Source organism: Onychostoma macrolepis, chromosome 02 (assembly GCF_012432095.1).
Source record: "Onychostoma macrolepis isolate SWU-2019 chromosome 02, ASM1243209v1, whole genome shotgun sequence".
Lineage (NCBI taxonomy): Eukaryota > Metazoa > Chordata > Actinopteri > Cypriniformes > Cyprinidae > Onychostoma > Onychostoma macrolepis.
The window spans coordinates 36,059,728-36,075,469 of record NC_081156.1 but is presented as its reverse complement, the minus strand read 5'-3'; the positions used below and the strand labels follow the sequence as shown (position 1 = coordinate 36,075,469).

General features: G+C 38.2%; 2 protein-coding genes across 2 annotated transcripts; both read right to left on the bottom strand.

Annotated features, from left to right (window-relative positions):
- Positions 1–1,107: 1,107 nt before the first annotated feature.
- Positions 1,108–2,635, bottom strand: LOC131521593 (E3 ubiquitin/ISG15 ligase TRIM25-like). Its single transcript, XM_058746498.1, has 3 exons — positions 2,063–2,635; positions 1,446–1,541; positions 1,108–1,365 (listed from the first exon to the last, which is right to left on the bottom strand). Exons 1-3 carry the CDS (start codon positions 2,633–2,635, stop codon positions 1,117–1,119), a joined length of 918 nt encoding a protein of 305 aa, XP_058602481.1. The 3' UTR covers positions 1,108–1,116.
- An 8,182-nt stretch (positions 2,636–10,817) lies between these two features.
- On the bottom strand, positions 10,818–12,747 carry LOC131521581 (tripartite motif-containing protein 16). Its single transcript, XM_058746471.1, is given in 4 exon segments — positions 10,818–12,079; positions 12,305–12,352; positions 12,493–12,622; positions 12,674–12,747. Coding segments are annotated over 4 exon segments (714 nt in total). The 5' UTR covers positions 12,680–12,747; the 3' UTR covers positions 10,818–11,549.
- Positions 12,748–15,742: the final 2,995 nt, after the last annotated feature.

The following is a 15,742-nucleotide window of genomic DNA, read 5'->3' as shown; positions in this document are numbered from 1 at the left end:
ACTTGACTTTAGGAGATCAGCTGAGACGTGACTCAGTTGATGACGACCCACTGTGATTGGACTGGGCTCTTTAACAGCAACTGTGACTTGACTTCGCTCATGAAGATTAGCTTTGACTTGGCTTGATTCGTGACGATCAACGGTGACTTGACTTAGCTTCTGAAGATCAGCTCTGACTTGGCTTGATTCGTGACGATCAACGGTGACTTGACTTAGCTTGTGAAGATCAGCTGTGGCTTGTTTTGACTCGTGGAGATCGATGGTGACTTGACTGGGCTCTTTAACATCAACTAGCACATGACGGGGTGTTGTTGTGGCCGCCATTTTGTGAACGGGCTTCGCTGTCGCTGCCACTTGGTGTGTCTGCTCCAGTGTGGCTGCTATCCAACGAGAGAGTGCGGTGTTGCATTCCTCCTCGACACCCACAGTAAACGCTGAACCAACAGTCATTAACGTGTAATCCATAAAGTCACATAGAGATGAACGGGGAGCTTCAAGGGCTAGTCGTGATTTGAGTGGCTGGTTAATACCTTCGCAGAAAAAGTCTATTAACACATAATCCGGTAATTCGGAGCCATTAGCCAAAGCCAAATATTCTGTAATGTAATCCTCGAGTGATCGTGTACCCTGCTTGAGGGCTAGCAACAAGATTGCCGCGTCCATACCTGAAAAGCCGCTGGATCCTTTTGCGGCCGAGTATTCTGTTACGGGGCTGACGAGACGAGAGGCGTGCGGATCCGTTTGCAGACTTTATTATTGGCAAGAGACGTGGTCGTACAGGCAGGGTCAAATAACAGCAAACAGGTATAACAAGGACGAGACGAAGAGTGATCTAAGACAAGCGTGGGTCGATGATAGGCGAACAGTATCCAAGGGGGCGAGACAGGAGAGGTAGTCAAAACGTCAGCGATAGTCCAGGCAGGGGCAAACACAATCCAACAAAGGCAAGGCTAGGCTAGGCTAGGCTGAAAGCATTTGTAAGCGGCGTCTCTTTCAGAAGAAGACGATCAGATGAGAGTCTGACTGATGATTATATAATAAGACACTCATGAAATGTTTCTCTGTGAGTCTGGTGTCACAGCAGGATCTGCTCAAGTCCACTATGACCCTGTTCTTCTAGATGTGTGTTACCTGCAGGAACTGGATGTGATCCTGTGTGTGTGAAAGCTGCTCCAGCTCAGCGTCTCTCCTCCTCAGATCATTGATCTCCTGCTCCAGTCGCTCCAGTCGTCCTTCAGCTCGACTCACTGCTTGCTTTTCCTGATCTCTGATCAGCCGTATCAGCTCAGAGCGGCTTCTCTCAATGGAGCGGATGAGCTCAGTAAAGATCCTCTCACTGTCCTCCACTGCTGTCTGTGCAGAGCGCTGTTAGGACACACAGTGATTCAGGCTTCAGTGAGTCTGAACTGAGACTGAGACAAACTTCTCTTCTTCTCCAGACTCACCTTCTGAGACTCCACAGCCTCTCTCAGCTGCTGGAGATCTTTCTCTCTCTGCTGGATTCTCTGCTGGAGCGTCTTCTGCGTCTCCTTCAGCTGCTTCTGCAGGACAAACAGATGATAGTGAATCTCACAGAAAACTACTGGCTCTAAATCATCATGTGAACAGATGAATCCAGTAAAAGTGGAGCTGGAACTAATAACCAGTGCCTATCATTTATAATCATCATACATCAATCATCATGAATTATCATAAAGATTAAGGCGTGTTTCACACCGCAAGTGTCATAAAAGTGAAACAGACTCAGACGTGGAGCTTCACACTGACAGTGTTTCTGCTGTGTAGCAGAGCTTGTATTTTGACTCATGGAAGTATATATTTTTTCAAAGAGCAAGTGAATAGTTCACTCCATTATTTCATGTTGTTTAATCAAGGCTTATTTTACAAAAGACTGTGTTGATAAAGGTTTACGGTGCATTTTCAGCAAACAGTGAAACTCTTTTTGCAGCTGCTGTTCATTTCTGCTGTCGTGTGCAGTGTGACCGCTGTAAGCTGTTAAAGCCGACATAAACGCATATGAAACGAGTGTAGCAATATTTCATCAGTGTGTAGTTTTAAATACCTGTTTCTCTGTCCTCTGTGCTGCAGCTGATACAGTGTCATGGTTTTTATGTTCAATAATCGTACACAGCACACATATACATTTCTGGTCAGTGCGACAGAAAACCTCAAGGAGCTTCTCATGTTTCTGGCAGATCATCTCCTGCAGTCGTCCAGTGACATCAGTCACTTTGTGTTGTTTTCCTGAGCGAAACTCCTCATGCCACTCAAAATGAGTTTGACAGTAAGACTCCAGACACACCAGACAGGACTTGACAGCTTTGTGTTTTCTTCCAGTACAGACGTCACACTGCACATCTCCAGCTCCAGCGTCACAGTCAGCAGAGAGTTTGGTCTTCTTCAGTTTCTCCACCACTTCAGCCAGCATGGTGTTTCTAGCTAAAGCAGGTCTTGGACTGAAGGTCTGTCTGCACTGAGGGCAGCTGTAGACTCTCATCTGATCCTCCTGATCCCAGCAGTCTGTAATACAGCTCTTACAGTAACTGTGTCCACACTGGATGGTCACTGGATCCTTCAGGAGATCCAGACACACTGAACACATGAACTCATCCTGAAAAACTGTGGCTCCTGACATTTTACTGCATGAATACAGAGACACAAACACACAACAGCTCAACTACACTTCAGTTTCTCTTTCCCTGAACACATGTGATTCCTGTTTCCTGGTTCTGTGTTTGAGTGACGTGTAAAACAGGTGTCTGTGAGTCTGTAAAGCAGGTTTCTCATTCCTTTCAACACACCTGACTGTTATTAAAGTAAATGCAAAAATGTTGACTTGGAAAAGTGATTCTCCTGGACTAGGAATGGGGAACCCTGATAATGAAATGTCTACTAGACAAACACTCAAAGAATTCAAGTTACAGAGAGGAAGGACAACAGCCTTAAAAACTGCAGTAACTGCTGTAACACTGAAGCCCAGCGTATACTTTGGCCGTCTGCATTCTGTGACGGTCCGTGTGACATAATTTTTGTCATCAGAAGTGTTCGCAGATGTCTGTGTACACTGTCTGCTTGCAGCCCAATTTTTGTGACTGTGCAGACAGTATGCTTACAACAGCAAAGGCACGACGTGAATGTTGAGACAGAATGAGTCTACTCTGTGGTACAGCACATTTATCAAAGTCATCCATCTGCGCTCATCCGCATTCGAGTATACGGAACGTGGAAAGTGAAGTATATCCGGGGCTTGAGTGTTTCCGAAATGATACAGGTGCAAGGATACAATTAACAAAATCACAAGAGAGAAACATGGCCACATTACCACTTCAGGAGTGCATTATTCTTCTAATAATTTTAATGGCCTGGAGTCACACCTCAAAACATTGTTCAGATATTTTATTTCAAGACATTTGTAAAGTTTCTGTCATGAAAACCTGTGTGTGTTCAACTAGTTTATGCACCTCACTCTAAATCTTATGTTGCTAATTCAAATACTTCATTTTAGAGCTAATAACAGAGGTTTGAGCCATTGATATGCAGTCTTATGCAGTTGTTAGAGAGAGAGATAGAGATTAAGTGTGTATGAACACCTGCATCTGTGCGTCTCTCAGCGGTGTTCAGCAGCAGCATCTCTACTAATAGTGAATCTCTGCATTTACTGTGAGAGCCAGTTCCGCTGTAGCCCTCACCCCGAGAGTCCCTTCTCATCCTGGCTGCGATTCCAGAGTCTCGTCCCATTATGGCCGCCATGTCAGAGTCTACAAAGAATGCCTCTGGACGTAGGAAGCTAATTTCCAGTGTGGTGGGCATAACTCTTATGTTGGGTCAAAGGGGCCGGCATCCCCATGGTCCCAGCACATCCAGGTCCGGTGGATTCTGCGTTATCCGCCGGAACGGCTTGCACATATGACAATCAACAGAAGTGAGAAAAAAGTATTCATAACATTTTAAATATGGATTTTTTTCTTAAAATAATGCATGGATTCGCTATAGGAGGCCTTTATTCACCCCCGGAGCTGTGTGAGGCATGTTTTATTATGGATGCATGCGCTTTATTTGATTACTTTTGGACTGTTGAAAAAAACCCACCCGCTTACTCCCATTCAAACGCTTAGAAAGGCCAGGACAAGTTTTAATATAACTCCGACTGGATTCGTCTGAAAGAAGTTAGTCATATACATCTACTGTGGGATGCTTTGAGGGTAAGTAAAACATGGGCTAATTTTATTTTTGGGTGAACTAACCCTTTAAAGGATAAATCCACTTCCACAATAAAAATTTCCTGATAATTTACTCACTGTTGTTCCTACCGGTCTGAAGTCGACAACCATCATTTCTGTACCTAAAAGAACTGCAGTGGACTGTTTGGTAACACTTTAGAATACTGTTCCGTCGTTAATGAATAACTACACAGGAACAAATGGCTAATGCACTGTTAACATTGTAGTAACTACTATTAACTAACAAGAAACTCTGATTAACGATTTATTAAGTAATAGCGCTAAGTTGAAACTGGTAGTTCACTATTAGCTTTTTTCATATATCCTGAGAACTCCTAAGAACAACTTTATACAGGTTCATAATTAATGTGAATTATGCATAATGAATAATTAATTCTAAAATGAAGATCATGGTAACCCACTAGTAATGACTCAAGTATTACCAAATCCTTCTAAATGAACTACTAATTACTTGGATCAGTATTCTAAAGTGAAGATCATCATAACTTCCTAATATTGACTGATGTCATTGTGAGCTTTTGAGATATACGTAAGGTTTTGGATAGTAATGACTCAAGTGTTATTACATCCTTCTGAAGAAACTACTAATTATTTGGATCAGTATTCTAAAGTGAAGATCACGGTAACCCACTAGTAATGATTTAAGTGTTACCAAATCTAACAAAATTAATTACTAACCAGGACCTTACAAAAACCTTAAAAGTTTACAATGATTTCAGTAATTACGAGGAAGTTATCACGATCTTCACTTTAGAATACTGATCCAAATAATTAGTAATTCCTTCTGAAGAATTTGGTAATACTCGAGTCATTACTAGTGGGTTACCATGACCTTTACTTTAGAATGAATTATACATTATGTATTATTCATATTAATTATCAACCTGTATACAGTAGTTCTTAGTAGTTCTTGGGGAGGTATGAAAAAAATTATAGTTACTGATTGGCTAATAGTGAACTACCACATTCGACTAAGCACTATTACTTACTAATTCATTAATCAGAGTTGCTTGTTAGTTACTAGTAGTTACTAGAGTGCTAATATTGCGTTACTCATGTGTTCTTGTGTAGCTATTCATTAATAATGGAACAGTATTCTAAAGTGTTACCGAATGTTTTAATGACTTTCGTCCAATTGTTCTGACCCCTGTTATTACAAAGTGCTCCGAGAGACTTATATTGTCACACATCAAAGCTAATATACCTAAGAATCTGGATTGTTATCAATTTGCCTTTCGTGCAAACAGATCTACAGATGATGCTGTCTCAGTTGGACTTCAACTTTGCGCATTGCGTTCATATTCTGCTGTTCTGTAGCCACGGATTTGCGGGTCTTGTCTTTTTCTCCTACAGATAACTTGCAGAACCCTGTTCATTATTGTATTTAATTAGTTTTAATCGTTTAACCATCACAACGTCTCGTCTCCATTGGCAACACACATGATGTGTATCCAATGCAGGTGATGTCGCAGGTAGCGGAAAGTGCAAGCGGCGATTGCAAGTGACATTGTAATTTAGTTTATTTTTTCTTGTCATCACCACCTGGCTACTGTTGTAAAATGTTGAGAGATTCAAACAAAAAATAATCAATAAATAGAAAAAAAAAAAAAAAAAAGACTGCAAGTGACGTGACTCGCAGAAGCGCAAGTGTCTGAGAGTGCAAGTACTGGGAGGGAGCCGGCAAGATGGCGGCGAGGTAGGCGGTTGTGTGCCTACCTCGGTAGGAGGGCAAGAGAAATTCTAGCTATTTTTTCCAAAGACCAAAAAGTAATCTCAGATTTTGGTGCAAATTTCTATAGCAATCTTTATACCTCTAATTTCAACTATAATATTTCTGAAAAATGTATTGATTTTTGATTTTAAACATCATATTAAAGTTATTGATCTAGAGTATAGTCAAATTTGTGATTCTCCTTTATCAATTGATGAAATCAAGCAAGCTCTACATAAAACGAAAAAAGGTAAATCCCCTGGGATCGATGGGCTTTCAGTTGAATTTTATCTGCATTTTTGGGAGTTTATTAAATTGCCTTTATTTCATATGTGTGAGGAATGCATCAGTGAGGGAGATATGAGCACTGCTATGAAACAGGGAGTCATCTCTCTTATACCGAAGCCTGACAAGGATCCTTTGGTAATTGATAATTGGTGACCTATTTCTTTGTTAACATTAGATTATAAAATATTAGCCTCTGTATATGCTAAAAGATTAAGTTATGGTTTAGGCAATATTATTTCAGAATCTCAATCTGGATTCATGAAAGGCCGTCACATTTCTAACAACATAAGATCAGTACTGGACTTGCTGGATTATTCAGATCTAATTCATTCAGATGGTCTCATACTCTTTCTTGACTTTCATAAAGCTTTGACTCCATAGAACACAAATTTATTTTTCGTACTCTAGAATTATTTGGATTTGGTAAAGCATTTATAGAGACCATGTTTTATACAGGTATTAACAGCTCAGTGATCGTGAACTTTGACAAGAGGTTTAACATATATCGTGGTGTCAGACAGGGCTGTCACATCTCCCCATTTTTATTTCTTTTAGCCACAGAGTTGTTTAAAAATTTTTTTAAACAGTCTGTTTATTGAGATGTAACGATATATAACAGTAATACAATAATATTGTAGTTACATCTTTTAACATATGAAAGCCAGGGAAAAACAAAAACAAACAAACAACAATGAAAAACAACAAAAAGGAAGAAGAAAAGTAAAACAAAACAAAATAAAATGGCACAGGTTATTTCAGATAGTGACATGATATGGGAATTTGAGAATACAAAACACGCATGCACGCAGGCATACAACAAATGTATCAACAATGGTTAATTTATGCAGATCTATGAAGGGGGGGGGATTGATGCGATAGGTCAGGTGTCAGGCTATCTTGTCTTCTCTTGTCTCATTCAGTACATTGCCAAAATCTGAATTTGAGATAAATTATATAAATGGTGTCCAAATATTTTCAAAAGAAGAAAGTTTACCTTTTAGCATATAGGTTATCTTTTCCATCGCTAAACAGAAGGACATGTTATTGATCCACTGTATGATAGATGGCTTTTCCACTTTCTTCCAGTACAAAGCTATTAGACGCTTTGCTTGAATCAACTTATATCAACAAGTTTACGAGTGCTGCCATGCTGTACAATGTTCTCTGGAATAATTCCTAAAATAAAAATTCCTGGTTTCATTGGTAGGTTTATAGGTACCATCTGAGAAATGAAAAAAGCCACTTCTTTCCAAAACTCCTGCACCTTAGGGCAGTTCCACATACAATGCAAAAGTGTGCCTCTATCAACTGAGCATTTAATACATGTGTCTGGAATATTCTGGTTAATTTTATTTAACCTAACTGGAGTAATATATGTTCTCACAATCCAGTTGTACTGTATTAATTTGAGATTACTATTAAATGTTTCTAATTGAGCTTTCATACATATTCCTTCCCATACATCCAGGGGGGTGTTTACATTTAAATCTTCTCTCCAAGAAGCCAATTTAAATTCTGATGATTCTTTAGAGAATGACTCCAACATTTTATAAAACATCGATATTAAACCTTTAGATTGGGGAGGTTTTGATAGCAGGTCTTCAAGAGGTGTTTTATTAGGTTTGATAAGCTTTGCACCTTGATAAGAAGAAACAGCTCCTAAATTGAAGGAATTTAAAGAAATGTTTTTTTGGAATATCAAATTGCGCTACAATTTGTGTAAAGGACATTAGATCTTTTCCTTTATAGAAATCCTCAATTTTTTTCAGCTCTTTATCAAACCACATCTTAAATCCTGGGTCTGATCTTTTAGCCACAGAGTTACTCTAAGAATTAACCAAGATGATCATTTGAAAGGGATTTCAGTATTTGACAGGGAGATCAAAATTTCACAGCTAGCTGATGACACTACGCTGTTTTTGGAGGACAAAAATCAGTTACCAAAAGCTCTGGAATTGGTTGAACAATTTTCATGTGCCTCAAGGGTCTAAAACTTAATACTTCAAAATGTGAATTTATGTCAATTCATGATATGGATGATATATTCTTAGGAGGTATCCCAGTTAAAAAAAGTGTAAAATATTTAGGAATTCATATCACTAAACATTCAATCAGTAGACATCATTTAAACTTTTTTGATCAAATGAAAAAAACGAAACAGATCTTTAACATCTGGCTTCAGAGAGATCTCTCATTATTTGGTAGAGTTCTTTTATCTCACTTGGTATATTCTGCTCTTTCTTTATTTGTCAACGATTAAGCTATAAAGGAAATTAATCAAGTATTTTGGGATTTTATCTGGAAAAATAGACCTTACAAACTAAAAAGAGAAGTGCTTGCTAATTCCAGAAGCGAAGGTAGCCTTGATTTTTTGGACTTTGCAGATACTATAAACACCTTTAAAGTAAATTGGTTGAGAAAGTGCCTTATGAATCCAATGTCACTGTGGTTCTTTATTCCAAATAAGATATTTGACCAATTTGGTGGCCTATCTTTCTTATTAAAGTGTAATTTCTTGCCTGGCAAGTTACCTATTTCCTTATCTAACTTCCATCAGCAACGTCTTCTTTCATGGAAATTGTGTTTTGTCCATGGTTTCTCCCCCACAAAGCTCTCCTTTGGAATAATGCTGTTATAACTGTTAGAAATAATTCTCTTTTTTCCACTAGATGGTTTAATAATAACTTGAACTGTATTCTATCTGTGTTTGATGATTTTGGTAATATTTTAACTTTTGATCAATTTATGAATCTCCATAATTTTCCAGTCCCACCAAAGGAATATAATACTTTGATGAGAGCCATCCCATTAGGCTTAACCCAGTTAATTAAAAGTCACCTCAAATTCAGTGAAGGCAACAGTGTTTATCCGGCTTTAAGTTTGGGTGGTATTGATATTTTAGATCGGAAATGCAATAACAAACATATTCGCAAAATATTTCAGACAAAGAGAAAGATTACTCCAAGAGGGAAATTCTACTGGGGTTCCTTTATAACAAATATAAATTGGAGAAAGGCCTGGCTTTTGCCAAGTAAAGTTTGTATGTCTAACAAAGTTAAGGAGATTCATTATAAAATCCTTCATGAAATTTATCCCGTTAATTTGTCTATTTCTAAATATTCTGATGTTGATGAGTCTTGCTGGTTTTGTGGTTTTGTTGAAGAAACAGCTTCCCATTTGTTTTTTGATTGTGGTGTTACCAACAAATTATGGGTTGACTTAAGCACCTATGTTTCTAACCTTACAAATGTGACCCATACCTTCGTCCTCAAAAATGTTATTTTTTATTATGAAAATCCAAAGCTACTACCTGTTGAATATGTTGTTAATTTTCTTATACTGAATGCAAAATTCTTCATTCATAAGCAAAAATGGCTTAAATCTCTTTTGTCTTTCAACCTTTTTCTTTCTGAATTTGATTCTCTTGTTTCATCTCTAAGACTCACAAATAACAAAAAGAGTGCCAAATTTTTGATGCACTATGACAGCTTTTCTAAAATGATGTAATTTTATTTTTGCACTTTTCTATATAGATAATTACATAATTTGATGTACGCAAATCCAGAATATTTGTTTTTTCGTGTTTATTCTTATGATTGTTCTTTGTAGGAATATATTCATGTCTTGTTTCCCTGTTCTTGTATGTTTCTACAATTTTTGTAAAAAAAAAAAAAAAAAAAAAGTGCAAGTCCGCAGCCAGACCCTTCTCCGGATAATAGGCACTGAGCTCCCGAGCATGGATACTGTATATGCCAGTCGATTACACACAAAGGCCAGCAGCATCATTACTAGGGTGACCATACGTGCCATCTTTCCTGGACGCGTCCTGGCCAGGATTTCAATATTGCCTAAAATATCTAGGTTTCAGCTTTGTTTGCGTGTGCAGACGATCGGTGTATGACATCAGTTCCTTTTGTTTTCATAATGCTCTCGAGGTACTTTGAATCAAAGCAATATAGAAATCCTGGCCAGGACGCGTCCGGGAAAAATTTCACGTATGGTCACCCTAATCATTATGGATCATACTCATCCAGGATACAGAATGTTTGTCCCTTTACCGTCTGGGAAGAGGTAAAGGGCTTTTAAATCCAGGACAAATAGGTTACAGAACAGTATTTTTTTTATTCATTTTTTTTGCAAAAGCTGTATCTATCCTAACACCTACTATTACTACTTTTACTTTTCCATAATAATTATGGACAATTTTAATAGCTATTTAAGATGGTGAAAGGACATGTAATATATGCATTTTAATATTTTTATAATGTCATTCTAATGTGAAATATGTTTCTAGAGGTTTTTATGTTGCTCAAGGTGTAAGCGTCAATCATGTGTTTAATGTTTATTGTTATGAGAGCTGCCACTCTAAGTTTCGTTGTATTCAGACAATGATAAATAAAGTAAGTCTTAAGCCTAAATGTGATCATTTGAACTGAAAGGCAATTTTGATAATAATAAAAATTATGTAATACTACATTAAAAACTAAATGATTGATTTCAATCAACACAAACAGAAAAGCACAGAAACACATGGTCACTCAGCAGGACTCACACACACTGATCTTACTGTCTATATGAGGATTTATTACACACATTTATTCTGATTCATGTTATTTCACTGACAGAAGTTCAGCTGCAGTATTAATGTCATGAAGAGAAAAGAAGAGACTCTATAACATCTCACTGTTACTGATTTATCATGCAGCTCAAAGCATTAAGGCCGGGACACACCAAGCATCGGGCTAGTTTGTTTGGTGTGTTCCACTCGTCGGCGAGTGTGAGAACTCTGATTGGATGTTCAGTTAAGCAAACGAGTCAGTGCACGAGAATTAAAGATAAAGTGATGAAAACAAGCATGTAAATGAAGGCGGTACAGACAGAAGGCTGTTTAAATGTTACGTGATCTTTCTCAATCATTCTAATACACAAATGTTTTCATAACAACATGAGCCGCTTAAAATTATTAAAGTGATCAACATTACTGATATTCAAAATGGTAAGCAAGCGCTGCTTTGTTTATGTTTCATATATCTGCGTTTATCTGGTATATCTTTGTTTCGGTTTCTCCTTTTGAATGACGAATATATACTATTGATAGCTGCTGATATGGACAATTTCTCTCACGCATGCGCAGAACGCACATGTTAGTTTGCCGTCAGCTGTAGTCTGTGCGGTGTGTTCAAGTGCTGCTTTTTGGTCTGAAGTGAGGTGACAACACCGCTGGCTTTCATCGCCGCTAGTTCTTTGAAGTCGGCTTGGTGTGTCCCGGCCTTTATGGGAAGAATCTCTCACCAATCTATTCTGATTCATCAACACAGTTTCACTGATGATCCAGAACCAAGAGTAAACCCAGGATAGAGCGGCTGAGTGAATGTGGTCTGGAGTGTGTGGATGAGGCTCATTGTGTCAGAGACGCTGTAGAAGGACAGAGTTCCTGCACCGTGATCCACAAACACTCCTATTCTCCTGATGATGGACTTCACAGAGAGATTAGTCTTTATCTTATTGTGTCTGAATGAGTATCTGGAGCGAGAGCAGAACAAACATCAGGACTGATCATTAGCTCCAAACCTACACTCATCACCATCTCCCTTCCTGCTGATGCTCTTATATGACACTGATATATACACAAAACCATTTCTACCAGCACTCCACTCCAGCTCCCAGTAACAGCGTCCACACACACTCTCTCTACACAACACCTGATACCAATAATCAAATCTGTCTGGATGATCAGGATACGACTGGACTGTGTCAGTGTTAGTAATCACTCTGTTGCTCTCAGACAGACGGAGGAGTTTATGTGCTGTGTTCAGATCCAGAGTGAACTGACGGGAATCTGATGGAGATAAAACACATCAGAATCAGGAATTATGAATCTGTTTGATCTTTTCATGTAGCTGAACTCTTCATGTTCAGTGTATCATCAGTGTCTCAGTACAGATGACCAGATATCTGTGCAAATCATCATTTACATCATCAATTATAAACTCTTCTTTCAGCTTCTACAGAAGAACATGAACACACTCAGTGAGTTTTTCTGCTTGTTTTCTTACTGACTTACATTGTAGGAAGTGGTTCCTGGTCCTGGGAACAATGTTGGTGAATGTTTCTGTGGAAATCAACAGACATGAACAGTGTGATTCTCATGATCCTGCATCCATTCCTAAGACATTTCTAATATGATGTTCTCCATGATATGAGATGATGATGGACTGGTTTCTGAGAGCAGATGAATCTCCAGGACTTTACCTCTGTCTGAGATCTTCTCGAGCTCCTCTTTGCAGAAATCCTCCAGTTTGTCTCTCAGCTGATGGACAGATTCTCTCAGATCATCAAAAGAGACGAGAGAACTGAAGAGATCATCATTTACGTCTGTAGATTCAGGAGGAGCTGAGAGAGACTGGAAACTCTACAGAAAACAGAAATCAAAACTCATCAGCTCCACACTTCACCCAATAACCTGCTCCAACATCAGATTTGACTCGACTGATCTTTAGTAACTCACCTCAATCCAGCACTTTCACAGCATCAGAATCAGAATCAGAATTAGCTTTATTCGCCAGGTGTGCGCAAACACACGAGGAATTTGTTGTGGTTTTAAGGTGCTCCTGGTACATACATACATACAAACACATCTGACATGAGAACAGAAAAAACATTTAAATAGTAAGACTTAACAATGGATAAAAATCATAATAATAATATGAATCTGGAACAGTAGATTTATGTACAGATTTGTGCATTATTTACTCTATATACAGCTGTATAAATAAACAGATATGTATGTGTATTTACATAATACTTGAGAAAGAGGCAATAATTAAAGATGGAGAATGAATTACAGAATGAATTACAGAACACCGGTAATGATTCATGTGTTAGCTGTTTAAGCTGGAGATGGCATGGGGGAAAAAAATGTTTTTATGCCTAGATGTTCTAGTGCACAGAGATCTGTAGCGTCTGGCTGAAGGGAGAAGTGCAAACAGGTTGTGTCCGGGGTGAGAGGGGTCTTTGATGATGTTACCTGCCCGTTTCTTCACTCTGGAGTTGTACAAGTCCTGAAGGCTGGGCAGGTGCACACCAATTATCTTCTCTGCTGTCCTAACAGTCCGTTGAAGTCTTCTTAAATCTGATTTGCTGGCTGACCCAAACCAGACAGTTATGGAGGAGCACAGAACCGACTCAATAACAGCTGAATAAAACTGTTTCAGCAGCTCCTGTGGCAGGTTGAACTTTTTCAGCTGGCGAAGGAAGTACAACCTCTGCTGGGCCTTTTTCACGATGGAGTCAATGTGATTGTCCCACTTCAGGTCCTGAGAGATGGTTGTGCCCAGGAACCTGAATGACTCCACTGCAGCCACAGTGCTGTTCATGATGGTGAGTGGGGAGAGGAGGGGGGTTTCTCCTGAAGTCCACTATCATCTCCACAGTTTTGAGCGTGTTCAGCTCCAGGTTGTTGTGACTGCACCAGACAGCCAGCTGCTCAACCTCCTGTCTGTAAGCAGACTCGTCGCCGTCCTGGATGAGGCCGATGACTGTACTGTCATCTGCAAACTTCAGGAGTTTGACAGAGGGGTCTTTAGAGGTGCAGTCATTTGTCAGCTTCATTCTCCTCATATTCATTATATCACATTAGAGCTACAGATTCTATATTTACACTTACACTATATGTGAACTTTATAGGAAATAGTTTTGATGATTAAACATCTGCTAAGAACATAAATGTCCATCTAACAGTTCAAGCACATCAATGGAGTCTCATTGTAGAGTTGAATAGATTTGCACAGGAAAAGCAGCTCAAAGGCTAAGATTAGATTGACCATTATTTATAACTTTAGAGATACTGAAAGTTCACAAGGACTCTAGACCGTCCCTTGAGTAGGGTTTATGTTTAAGGTCCTTGGGGTCAGATAGACCCCAAACTTTTACAGAGCGATTGCATAAGGAAATATACATTTTTTTTATATGACAAACTATATATCATTTTTTAAATTTACTTCTCAACTATGCATTTATGCTGTGTTTTTGTGGATATTTGACAGTTTTGTACCTATTTACTGCACAAATGCTCAACTACGCTATAAATTGGCTTATGAAAAATTAATTTATGAAAAAATCACTTAAATTATGACCTAAATTAAAAATAAATGGTTTCTAGATATTGGCCCATGTGTTAGGGATAGAATACTGCCATCTGCAGGTTAAAATAAAAACCTTAGGAATTACAGTTAAAGAAAAAAGTGCAATGACCACATATATCCAACAGAGGTCCATAGGGACTCATTCATTTTCAGTTCAGTTTCAACTAAATTTTTCTTCATGTTTCACCTTCTCCTTGCAACTTTATGATATACATTTTGTGAAAATATATTTAAAAATTCTAAAACATTAAAAATCTATATTTTTGTCAAAGGTTAGAATTGGTTGTTGTTGTCTGGTTTCTTTTGAATTGTCTGCTTTTGCAAATTATGTTCCATAAATTTGCAGAAATGTCTCTCTCGCTCTCTCTCTGCGTGTGTGTGTGTGTGTGTGCATTATGTCTACCCCTTCACATTGTTATGCATTTATGTTCTGTGCATTTTATTTGCCAAAATCTATAAAATGCCCTGGACACCTATGCCACACCTCTGTGTGTGTGTGTGTGTGTGAATATGCTTGTTCCATGTTGCATTTGTGCTCTGGTACCAGTTCTTCATTTATGAGTGGAAATTTTCAGATTTATGCCAAATTTGTTGATTTTATATGCCAATTTCTATAAAAATGCACTTTATCGCAGTCACACACGTGTGTGTGTGTGTGTGTGTGTGCGCATGAGATGGAATGTTCGTTCCAATTTGCGTTTGTGCTCTAGATCCAGGCCTTTATAAAAATGTCAAATGTCAAATCTTTTTTTTCACTTTTCCCATTCATTTTCAATGTGGGGTCAATCTTACCCCAAGGACCTTAAACGGTAAAAATTTTTACACACCTTTAGAACAATCAAATCAAGTCCAGATTTTTTTGTGTGTTTTTAGATAGATTATTTAGGAAAAGTCATAGAGTCTCATGCCCCTGAGATGAAGGGAACACTTTTAAAAAATAAAGGAAAATTCCATTGGGGTCAGATAGACCCCAAGGACTGATTAAGGGTTCAGACATGCTCAGGTTTGGTTTCAATACACTTAAGAACTGCTATTATGCAGACTCCCTTCATGTTTGGCGTTGATGTTTTGATCGGAACAGAAAAGTCTGAATAAGTTTTGGTCCCAAATTTTTTTAATTTTACTGGTAGACCACTGTATGAAGAATTGATGGGTATAATATGTCACAGTTTATTTTATTTTGCTATACTCACTTACATAAATGAACTGTAGTGTCTTGTACCTGCTAGAAAAAATAAAATAAAAATTATATCTGGTGTCTGAATAATTTTTGGTTTGACTGTGGATTAATTACTGTTAAAACTACAAAGTAATTCAGTCAAGAGCAGTGAGTGCTTTTCTTTCTTTCATTTTCTTGG